Source organism: Cottoperca gobio, chromosome 10 (genome assembly GCF_900634415.1).
Source record: "Cottoperca gobio chromosome 10, fCotGob3.1, whole genome shotgun sequence".
Lineage (NCBI taxonomy): Eukaryota > Metazoa > Chordata > Actinopteri > Perciformes > Bovichtidae > Cottoperca > Cottoperca gobio.
Genome location: NC_041364.1, coordinates 2,927,681 through 2,940,233, shown reverse-complemented (window position 1 = coordinate 2,940,233; position 12,553 = coordinate 2,927,681). Strand labels below are relative to the sequence as shown.

The following is a 12,553-nucleotide window of genomic DNA, read 5'->3' as shown; positions in this document are numbered from 1 at the left end:
CTATCTTTACCAAAGATGCTCGCGGTCTGTCCTTATAGAACATCTTTGTTTGTGCCATCTTTCAATAATTGTCAGACAATTTGTCAAAACCACAAATGTCACTCTCATCGTGCTGGTGGAAAACTCAGGGGAACACCTAACACACTGACTTCATCTTCTGAGAAGCATGCAAACATATCTGTGCAACATTTCAAGGCAATCCATCCAAAAGTTGCAAAGTGGTTGACTGACCGACCACCTGAGCAACGACAGCGCGTGATTTGTGTACGACAGGTCGAGGTGCAAGCTTTTTCCAAAGTGTAGTTCGTCCTGTCACCTAAACGATCTCTGCACGCCCTCAATCAAAGCCAAAGCCGCAAAGCACGTGTGCAACAAGACCTTCACGTCAACGGTGAGAGGCGGCTTAGAAACTGTTAAAAACTAATTAATTTAGATTAAAAAAACATAAGATATTATGTGTGTGTCGAATTTAAAGCATAACAGTTTTACTAAACAATTAACAGCAATTTCTGGCGGGGTGAGTTGTAAATACTGCAAGAGGTAAAGTAGCATAAATGGGATATTAAAAACAATATTCATAACAAACGTGGGACAGATACACAGATACATGTCTAAAGTTAAAGGAACCGTAAAGTTAAGTTTAACGGAACGTTACGTTGAGTATTAGCATAGTGGGTATCATAGCTAGTCCCCCGACAACGGTAGCCTACTGACTGCTAACTAACTGCTAGCTAGCTTTACTGGTTGCTAACTAACGGCTAGCTAGCTTTACTGGTTGCTAACTAACGGCTAGCTAGCTTTACTGGTTGCAAACTAACGGCTAGCTAGCTTAACTGGTTGTTAACTAACGGCTAGTTAGCTTTACTGGTTGCTAACTAACGGCTTTAACAACTTTAAATAAAGTAGAATACAATAAATATGCCAAACTACTACAAGTAAAATATGAACATTAAAGATTGTATGGACTCAGTTTAGAGGTGAAATACTGTTGTCAATAAAAGCTAGCTAGCCGTTAGTTAGCAGCCAGTAAAGCTAGCTAGCTTTAATTGACAACAGCATTTCACCTCTAAACTGGGTCCATATAATCTTTAATGTTCATATTTTAGTTGTAGTAGTTTGGCATATTTATTGTATTCTACTTTAATTAAAGTTGTCTGTGTGTGTGTCAGTATCATTCGTGTTTTGTTCGGTGTCGTTTCAGGTCAATCGTAGATTATAGTTTGATTTGCTCTTTTCAGCAGTGAAAGCTTTCGGGATGTTTCGAGGTTCCAGAGGAACCCCTTTAGCACACATCCTCATGAAGAATATAACTGCGACTTCTGGACAGACTAAATCATACGAACCGCCAACTATCTCAAATCCACCTAGTAAAGATGTCTTGTACCAAAAAGGGAAGAGTACATTTAAACGTGGTGAGTTTAATAATGTGATTTGCTTGAATCTCACGAGGCTCTATCACCAGTTATTAATTAAGTAATAACTAATTCAGATTACAATTTTCAGCCTGCAATCTCCACTGTGAGCTCTGGTTTCTGCTAAAAACAAATGCCACATCTATATAGTCTTAACATTTTAATCTGTCCTTTCTGCTCTTTTCTTATTTCACCAACTAAGGTTATGCTGCCAAACCAACAGCTTCACCTAAAATGCTGATTGATAAATACAAGCAAGGGGAGACGAACGCTGTGACTTTGCTCCATCAGCTTGCCCAGATTTTGCAGTTCCACCTGGAAATCAAGGAGACGGTGACTATAGGTAAAGTGAAGCTCTGCAGCACGTCTGTGTGCATTCAAATTAACTTCAGAGACCACTACTGTTGTTATTAGCCTGTGAAAACCTGTTGATTGGTTATACAATTATCATCATTGATGACAAGTTATGCGATTAAGATTCTTTCTGTTCAAATTCTAATCTGGGTCTTGTAATTCTCATGACATAATTAAAGTAGCCTGAATGATCTTTTCAGTAGTTTAGACGTATTTGTTTTAGAACGGCAACAATTATTTTCATTATTAATTATTTTTTGACTTGTTTTGTCTACAAAATGTCACAAAATAATGAAAATCCCCCAAAAAAGCCAAGGGAGACATCCTCACATTTTTAGTTCTGTCCAAACAATATTACAAAACGAAAATATATTCAGTTTACTATCATAAAAGAGAACAAAAAGCAGCAGATCCTCCCAATTGAGAAGCTAGAACTAGGTAATGTTTAGCATACTAGCATAGCAAATCTTTATATTTAGTCAAGCGCTTTTTCTAACATAGAAAATTGGCACCAGTTACCCATTGCTTCCAATATACATTACAACACAACAAAATGTATCAGCAAAGTACTTTGTTAAGAAAGATGTACTTCATCTACTGAAGGCTCAACTCCTCACATGATTCCCAAAATCTAATCGTTTACCTAGTTGCTGTTAGAAACGACAGAGCTGAGGATTTGTCTCCATTCAATGTCTTGACCCTTGTTTCCTCAGGCAACATATCAGGGCTTTATTTTGCCTTTTGTGTGGTGATTGATGGGGTCGAGTACAAGACTGGCATGGGAATAACAAAGAAGGAGGCTCGGCTCAAAGCCGCGCAGCTCGCTCTGCCAGACCTGCTGCCCACCTTGGAAAGTCTGAGGTCTGCCCTCCCTGAAACATCAGGTTAGTATCTAATTCTGATCAAAGTACAATGTGTTTCTGTAGCAGACTTTGATAATTGATGAAGAGTGAAGTTTAGTATCTTATAAAGTGCCTCATCTTCATTCATTCCCATGCCTGTTTTTTGCCTTAGGTGTCCCTCCACCACTGCCAGTAAAAGAGGAGCCCTCCATCTCTGTCATACATCCTCGTAGAGCCATTCATGGTAATTCTGGATTTCTATATGACAAGATAGAAAATATTAGGATAGTGGCACTTTTTTTTGTTCTATTCGCTCAGTACTCTGTCTCTCTAAAATGTTCTGCCGGTGCTGGCATTCAGTTTTAATTTGAGGGGTTGACCTCCATGTTGGATGAAAAGTGTGGGAATTATAACCTGTTTGGATTGAGGTCAGGTGACTCAAACTCATTGGTTAATCTGGCTCTGTTTTTAATGATTGTGTTGGGTAAAGTTGAAAGCCAGAACTTTTATCGCATAATCATTGTTTCATTTAATTTCATGATAATTATCACGATTGGAGTTAAAGCCAAGGTACTTTATTTTTATTACCTTTTCATGGCCTTCAGAAAGTTCCGTCAACCTCCAGATTCCACACGCTGTCAGGGATCAGCTCACTAAACTGATGAACAGCCACCCAGAGTTCTCTGCCTGTGCAGGCACCTCCGCAGCATTCGTCCTTCAGACTTGTAAGTGAGCGCTCACAAAATCTGGAGTATATCATGGACTTCATGTTTGTTTGTAAAAAGTTGTACAACAGGTAGTTTTAGTTTCATTTTTGATTGTGTGGTTGAAACGTGATATTATTAACGATAACAATGGTTTTGTATTTGGTGTACGCCGTGTAAGGACGACATAAAAAACTGCAGAAGATGGACTTTAGAAGCTTTACAAAAGTAGCATTTATTATCTAATGCTACATACTGTCTAATAAGGATTAATGTGTATTTGTAGCTCGATTCAGTCTGTTCAGAAAATACCTTTCTTACCTATGTATGCATATATCTCTGTACAAACTCTTCTCTGTAGCCAGCGGATATGAGGTGGTCGCTCTAGGCACGGGGAACTTCAATACCAACGAGAGTACCTCGTCGAGTGGACGCATTGTACACGATTCACATGCCTGTGGTAACTGCAAGGAGATCACTCATGAGGTAAATTGCAAACATGAGCCTGTGTGTACATTAGATTGTTTGGGTAATGTTATACCTAAAACCAAGAACGTGTGATCAAAGATTTTAAGGCTCATAATCCAGAAGGTTTTTCACTTTGTATAAATCATCTCACAAGCAATGGAAAATACTTTATTTAAGGCTCCAAAACATGGATTAAACACATTTGACACATTAGTTGAATGAAGTGTACAATGTGTCACAGTGGTGACTTTTTTTTCGTTACGTAATTTTTTGTCACAAAAAACAGGAAACTTAGTTTTAAAAATGCTTATAATTTCAAGACATGATGACCTCTTTTGTCGGTCTTCACCTCGAGACACTTTTACTTCACATATCTCAGATGTTGCATTTTAATGAGCCATTCTCATGCTGTGCTGGCAGGTTTCTCTATCGGCACCTGCTGATGTTCTTCAGCAAAACGGCCAATCTGACGGAGAAGTCAATCTTCCAGCAGAACAGCAGCAGCGGCCTCCTCAGCCTGAAGAGCGGCATCACCCTCCACCTCTATGTGAACCAACTGCCAAAGGGTGCCGCTCAGATCTCTTCCAATATGTGAGTGTTTGATCAGCTTCATCCTTATTTGAGGTTCTCACAGCTGTTTTCTCATGATGCACTTCAAGTCATGTGATCGTTTCAAGGTTGCAAGTAAGCGGTTAAATATTGGGTTAGGTCTTTATAGCGGCCGGGTAAAGTAGCATGAAGAGTGTTTCTACTATTGCATTGATTTCACATGCTGTGCCTCAGCTCTGTGCTCTGTCCACAGGCGCCTGAAACCGCTTTCTATTTCTGCATGGCAAGTCAACAACGAGATGAGCCTGCACCTGTCAGTGGAGGGAAAGGTTTTAGACTGTTCCTTTCTCCCATCTATTAAATGATGCTTTCATGATTTATGTATTTCTAAATGCATCATGAAGTTATGATATAAATCACCTTGCAACCTGCATAACTACAAATTGATTTGTTTCTTTTAAAGGTGTTCTCAGTTTTCTCGTCAGTCTTTGATCACTCTGCCTCTAAGGTGGTCAGCATGTCCACCACAGACAAGCTTACTCAGTGGCAGGTGCTCGGGTACCAGGGAGCCTTGCTCAGCCACTTCATTGAGCCCATCTATGTCCAAAGCATCCTCATAGGCAAGTCTTAAGGAAACTGTCAATCGAAAAATAGGCCCTTACGTAACACTGCATACGTTTTTGCAGCCATTAGATTTTACGCTGCTTGCTCCTGCACTTATGACACAACTAGCAAACAAATCATCTAAATCCTCTGTTTTACAAAAGAACATTAGAACAGGTGTGAACATATCAGTCTTTACAAAAGTCCATAGGGTTGGAAATCATTTTCCATTTGACTCTTCTCTTTTTTTAATCATAATTACAATTTGACCCAAATCTATTATAGAGGGAAACTCCAGAATGAGTTGTGTTGGATATGTGTGAAAATGTAGCAAAGAACACCTACTGTACATGATCGATGAATTAAATACTAGGTGACACTATAGGTCAGTTTCAGACACGCACACAAAAAGCATTTAAAAAGAGTCATGACATGACAACCTGTCTGCCTTTTTATAGTTTAACATTCACTGCCTGTATACAGGTTTCTGAACTATTGAACCTTTTACATCTAATTTCCTAATTTACTGCACTAAGCTCACCTCTGGTTTACAGAATACCCTTTGTTTTACTCCCACAATCATCTTAAGTACAGGCACAAACAGAATACTCGTCTTCTTATTTAACAGTTTGATGGAATAAGGAATGAATGAGTTCTGCAATCTGTTAAAAACCTGACATTCAACAAATTAAACAGGAGATGTATCTGATGTAATGCCACATGGAGTCAATACTACACAATCCTCAAGTTGTAGAAAGAGCATAAAGTACAACGGTATTTGCTAAACTATATAAACTTTTAAAATATCAAATGTTACAGGGGACATTGGCTGCAGCGATATTCGTGGCATGAACATCTCAGTTAGCCAGCGCGTGGAGGGGATCACCCCCCAGCTGCCCATGTTCTACTGCATGTTGAGGCCCCACATCAGCCTGGTCCCTTCTGTGGCTACCAACAGCACCGACGGATACCAATTCACCTACGGTATCAACTGGAGTGAAGGAGACACCTCCCTGGAGGTTGTGGATGGCCTGGAGGGCAAGACCGTCGAGGAGTAAGGACAACTGTATAAGCCTGAAGCTACTCTGTCATATTTACTACTTTATGTTTAGTGGTGGTTTCCATTCTCCAAATGTTAAGAGATCAGATTACAATTATTAAAGTAAGACAATCACTTCAGAGCTTACTGTCAATCACAGCATAATTAACTAGAAATACTGCATGACATTCATTTCAAAGTTGAAACAATGCAGCCTGAGAATCTAACGGGCCGGATAACAGCTGTGTAGGGATGTCCTTACTTACAATTATCTTCTATTGTGCTAGCTTTGTCTGTGATTACATCAAAGGTTTGTCTTGTTGTAGATCTCCCTTTAAGAGCGGCTCTGCTCTTGCAAGCCGTCTGTGCAAAGCAGCGATGCTGCACCGCTTCAAGCTGGTGGCCAAAGAGGCCCAGAGGCAGGAGCTGCTGGCCACGAGCTCCTACAGAGAAGCAAAGGTAACCCCAACACCTCTTATTTAGTGTTTACCAAAGTAAAACTTGTATCACAGCATTAACACAAGTTGCAACAATGACCCACTGATATTCACTCTATTTGTAATTAAAAGCAAACCAGGTTTTTTAATGAATCAACACACTTGTGAGGTGTAAGTCTGCAAACACTTTATACATGATGTTGTGTGCTCCAGGTATACAGCTCACGCCGAACTTCACTTAGGCTGTTGCAAGTTCTCTTTAAGAATTGTTATTTTATACTTCTATTGTTATTTTGTCACTGAAGAGGATGGCAAAGCCGTACCAGGAGGCAAAGAACGTGCTGAGGGCGTACCTGTTGCAGCAGGGCTTTGGTTCCTGGCCGCTCAAGGTTTCTGTGAGTGAAAACTTCAGCATGTGAATAACACACATTATCACCGGGAAGAATCTGCATTCTGGAAGCAATAGTGTTCCCCTCTTCTTTACCTTGCTGGTAATACGTTTGTTTTGTGATTTCTAAAGGGATTAAAGTGAATCCCTGTTTATGTTTTACAATGTGTGTAAAGGAAGGGACCATGTACAATGTAAGATCATAACTTGCGTGTTTAACTTCTGCCTTTACGGTCCTGTGGGATGTTAAGTATGACGAGTAAGTTATGGTTGTTACATAAAAGACTGGAGTTCGGCTTCACTAAAGTTACTGTTTGTGTTTTCATCTCTTGAGGAAAATAATCACATACTTGACTCATCACTTGATAATGTGTGTGGTTTGAGCCTTAGTAAGCCACGGCTAATGCAATGATGTAAAAATAAATCAATCCAACCTCATAATTACCAAAAAACACTTGTTGACCAGATGTGTCGTTATATTCAAACACACCAACAACTACAGAACATCTGATTTAAAAAAAAAGCTCTCCGAAGCTTTGATAACACGTCCGCAGACACTCTTTGTTCTGTAGTGCCCAGCGTGCAATGAATAACTGCACAGTGAAGATACAGACTGGAAGGATTTGTCGACCAGCCGACAATTGAGCAATAAAAACTCTGATGGATTGATTATTTAGGTTTTTTGCAGACAGAATAAGATATTTAGAATCACTTTAGGAAATGGTAAATGATGAGTGGTACCTGTTTATTATTTTAAAAAATGAATGTCGAAATGATTAATCCCCCTAAAATATTGATTGGTATAATGAAAACATATGTGTCACTTGCAGTCCTGCACAGAGACTTAAGTGCTGTAACCCTGTTGGTGTTTAATCTGTAACGTATTGGTACCGTGTCAGCAGTTACACAGAATGTTAGGTTTGACTGCTGATGACATGGAGCCTGTTGCACCAGCTAAGGTTTGATGTTAAGTTCCAGGGTAAAGTCACTAAAGACACTGACTGCTATGTGTAAGCAGATTATGAGACAATGGGCCCCTGGGCAGGGACACATAAGAGACCCCCTCCCACCGTGAGGCAGGTACACTGCAGCCAACAGCACAATCACTAAATGAACCTGAACCTCAGCAGTCTGTGCTCCACTTATGTTGCAAATAGTTAGTTTTTCCAAACTGTTTAATTACTTGTCGTTGCCCTCTATATAGTAAGAGGCTGGTGGGCTAATCAATCCTACATCTACCAGCATGTGACGATTAAGAAGTGCTGATTTCCCATCTTTTCGGGGGCCTTCTAATATGCAGTAGCCGTTGTCTGTCCACAGATTTCGACTGTATGGATACAGACTGTCATGCAAAGATCTGGCTGCTCGTCACTGGATTTTAACATGTTGACCCCCCCATCTTGATGCAACCAGTTGTTCCTTTATTTCACATACGCACACAGGAAATGCTTTGGTTTCCTGTGTATGCGATGCAGTGGATCATCTACTCTTAATTGTTGAGCAGGCTTGTGAATGGAGTGATCTGGTTACTTCCTACTGGTTTTGGCAACAGAAGGAATCACCAGTGCATTCAGGGAACTTGTGTCCAAGGATCCAGCCTTCCAGTTGTATGTACATCTCCAGGTTTCATATTCATTTGTTTCCTTTATGTATGTTCTTGCGTTTACATCATAGGCTGTGCAGAGTTTTATCTTTAAGTGTAATGCTTTAGATGTGCAGATCTCCAGAGTAGATGTCTGATGCTGATGTCTTTGTTTTTCCTGCTTTAAACAAAGATGCAGAGGGAAAACCTTAATGGCAGCACGTGGACAAAGTAGTGTTGGCATGACACGTGCTGTTCAAAGGCAACACTGCTCTGTAAATCAAGTATCCCGAAAAGCTTCCCTTCAAATTGTCCATTTTTAAGTCTCCATTAATGCCATGTTGTGTGTTTGTGTCTGACATCAGGCAGCCAATGGCACCAACAAAACCCACTTTATTTATTTTAGTGTTGTGATCTTTGCTGAATCTGAATGTTCTTGGTGTAATGAAGTTGCTCCTTCTCTTGTATTCTTGTGTTGGACTTGAATCTATTGTGGCTTATCAGAGTCGTGTTGTCACTAAACGCGTAATAATGAAAGTGTGCAGATCAATGATAGTAATATTAGTATCTAAGTAAGTGCCTTAGGAAGAATATGAAATTAATTTCAACTACTTATTAGAAGCCGCCCAAACAGAAGCAGATTCAAGATATATATATATATATGAGCATAACCTCTTTTTTTTTTTTTTGTGTGTGAGATGCTAGTAAGTTTTGAGGTAAACAGGATATGCAACTCTCTTGATGTGGTTACACATTTGAGACCCGAGCTCGTAGAAGCTGTGCACCTCTGCTGAGGTTCTCTGCACAAGGTGTGTAGTACGTTCTCCATTATCGTAAATCTTGGCTGGATGAGGAACTCCGCGGGCCTCTGGGTTAGGGCTGCACGAAAGTGGCCAAAAATGATAATCGCGATTATTTGTTTTATCAATATTGAGATCACAATTATTAATTCTTTTTCGGGACAAAACATCTGTGTTGCACTTCGTCCATTCAAATAAACAGAGCTCTGCTTTCACTTCCATTTTGTGTTACTTTCCTTCAAGTCTTTTCAAAAATAATAACAAGGTTATTCGTCTGTGAAATGTTTAATATTTAAGGTTCTGTATGCAGCATTGAGAGCATCAATATAGCAGCAAACTATTATGTTAAGCTATGTAAAGATAAAGTGGAGTAACGTCGTCCGGCGCAGAGAAGGAAGTCACACTCTGTGCGCGTGTCCCCCCCCCCCCCCCCCGCTGTAGTGGAAGTGTAACACCCACAAGTGTTATCAGTGTTAGCTGCTAGCCGCGGGCTCAGATGTCGCCATATTAAGAGTGTTTTTTTATTATTTTTTTTATAATGAGTCTATCTGCCCTTGTCTTTTACCTTTTTTACAATTACTTTAGCATGTTTGGCAGTACAGTCAACCATCTACACTTCACTCTACCCCTGAATGTATGAACATCGGCAAATATGAATCTACCATCTAGTCTAGTAGGATTTATTGTACGACCATCCCTCTGTCTCTGGATCTGCAGTGTTCGTGAAACGCTGTCTAGATTTGGTTTGTTTCATGTTGTAGTATTTCAAGTATTCTGACTGACAACCGTCAAGGAAAGGAAGGAAAAGAGCAATTCAATGTAAAGCGTTAAAACAATACTCTATGTTATATATAATAATGGTATGAACGAGCAAAAGTGTGTCTCCTAAAGATGAGGCAGCGAAAGGAAACCTGAAGCCACGCAGTGAAAAGGTTGTTGCATTGATGAGATGTTGGTAACCATACCACAGCGTTAGTCGACTAACCTCAAACAACTTAACCTCGACGTTGGCAGATCAGAAAACGATATTATAATGATCCTATGAACCCGCTGACAAATGATGAAATTCTGGCGATATGAGCTTCCAATCAGAAAAAAAGTTTAGCTGATGTTTTAAGAATCTTCTTGGCCCTTGATGTTGAGGAAGCTCAGCCTCCCACAGAGGCCATTCATCCTTTCCTCTCAATGACACCATTAATTACGTCATTGCTAATGTTAAGAGGGGAAAGAATAAGTACTGCGTCCTGCATATTTTATATTAAATCCAAAACTTAATCCCGATATTCTTATTTAAATCTCCAGCAGATAACACACACGAGCTAAACTAACCGTTTGTTTTGCATTATTTGTTCTTTATGGTAACACACACACACTCTCTTTCAAGATAACATTTTTATTAAGTTAATACATACATCATAAATATATAAATGTAGAGCTTTATAGGAGCTTATCTCAATTACATCCTCATTGTTGGAAATTGAGAACTTTTTAAATACATTTCACAGCAAATTCTACAGTATAAATTATATGTAGTAAAAAAAACAATTAAATAGATTCAAACATTCACAACGAGTCGCCGTATCTTCAGATTGCAATGACATGGTTATAAATGTAAATATTTTAGAGCAGTGTTCAGAATTACAGCATCAGTAAAAAGATATACCTGAGATCACTCCATTCCACATGTAGATAAAATCCTTAAAACGAAAGGTCCGTCAGAATCGAGCATGGCAATGTCATCTCTCACGAGAGGAAGTGTAGCTGGCCCTTCTTGGCGAGGCTTAATTATTTGCTTGTTGAATTAAGGACAACACTTTATCCAGAAACTCTTTGAAAGGAGTTTGACTCATTCTCTCACAGGTGCATTCCTTGGAGTCCGTCAGTGCCTGAGGAGAAGACGATATAAAAGTCACTGCACGCCGTTTGAGCACAATCTTTCTGGTTGTCATCATTTATCACCTGCACTTGATTTGGCAACACAGCGTGTGGCAATACTTACATGGCTTCCCAATCGCTGTTTCATCTGATCCAAGAATTCGACGGCCTCTTGCAAGTATTCTAACGGATCTTCACACTCCAGTCTGGCCGGTCCATCAAATTCTCTCTGAGCGCAGTCCAGTGCGTTAGCGATGCATTGTTTCTGTGAGAGAGAGAGAGAGGGTTTAGCTTCTGTTGTACTTGTGGCTGCAAATAGAAGCTGTCACAGCTGTGTGAAGTATCACCTGCCAAGTTCACTTCCTGTACTAGAGAGCCATTTGCATGTGGTTTATAAAAGCTCATCTAAACCCTGACACTTGAGCTTCTTTGATGCTGGGGAGTACCCAACATCACCTTTTGTTTTATCCTTGACTTTCACAGACACAATCCATCAGTATCATATGTGTTGTTAATTGCGATGCTTCCTTGCGATGCATCATTACATTTTAAAGAACTGAATGTATGTAAAATGTACCCTTACCTGCACATTTGCTGGAGCATAGAAGGTTGCCTCTTTCTGTATGGACAGAAGAAAGCAACTTGTATTAGCAACTTGTCAGAAACTCTACAAAACCTTGCAGGGAAATACATTAGGCTTAAAATTACTTACACATTTGACATGCTTCTTCATATCGTTATATCCGAAGTTACTAATGGGCAGTGGTTTAGCTTCAAGGCAACCAAAGAGAGTTATCCAAAAGGCAATCCTGATAAAGTGCTCCATATTCATCTTGAAGGCTTGTCAGAGTGATGAGCAAGTTGTCTAGTGGAGGTGTTGTTTGATTTACTTAAACCCCCTGAGCTGTATTGACTTTATATAGCTGTAGGGTGGAAAGGGTGGGCTGAATTAGTTGTATTTCACCTAATGCAAACCGTTGTTTTTCCTTTAGATGACTCTTGGAATTTTTTTTTACAACACTATACAACGTGGTGAAATCCCTCAAGTGGCCTATTGTAGCATTTACCTTCAAGCTCTTCTGAAAGTAGGTTGGCCGTTCCTAGTTTGTGGTGCACAGGGTTTTTTCTTTCTTTCTCTGTTTGCTCTGTTGGGCAAATGTTTATCATGAACTAACACTTTATACTTTTTTATACATATTGAAATATAAGTTTAAAAAATAAAAGCCATATTTACTATGTTTCTTTCTGTGATTCACAATTCAATAAAGAAAAGTTCAGTGAAGAACAATAGTTTGAAGAAGCCCGAACAACATGCAGAGATGATGACTGAATGCTGGACCCGTGTGTCAGTTTATCAGCTCAAATTAGTTTGCAAACTTAATGAATATCTACTATATATTATATCTTATAAGTATATATATAATATATATAATATATCATATATATATATATATATCATAGATATATAGATCACTTTTCATATATATATATAGTATATAT

At 39.3% G+C, this 12,553-nt stretch overlaps 1 protein-coding gene across 1 annotated transcript; it reads left to right on the top strand.

The window, feature by feature from the left end:
* Positions 1-403: 403 nt before the first annotated feature.
* adad1 (adenosine deaminase domain containing 1 (testis-specific)) lies at positions 404-7,242 on the top strand. Its single transcript, XM_029441705.1, is given in 14 exon segments — positions 404-540; positions 1,239-1,412; positions 1,615-1,755; positions 2,480-2,650; positions 2,781-2,852; positions 3,214-3,333; positions 3,674-3,768; positions 3,770-3,798; positions 4,201-4,371; positions 4,583-4,658; positions 4,793-4,949; positions 5,752-5,986; positions 6,298-6,430; positions 6,714-7,242. Coding segments are annotated over 13 exon segments (1,671 nt in total). The 5' UTR covers positions 404-540; positions 1,239-1,255; the 3' UTR covers positions 6,828-7,242.
* Positions 7,243-12,553: the final 5,311 nt, after the last annotated feature.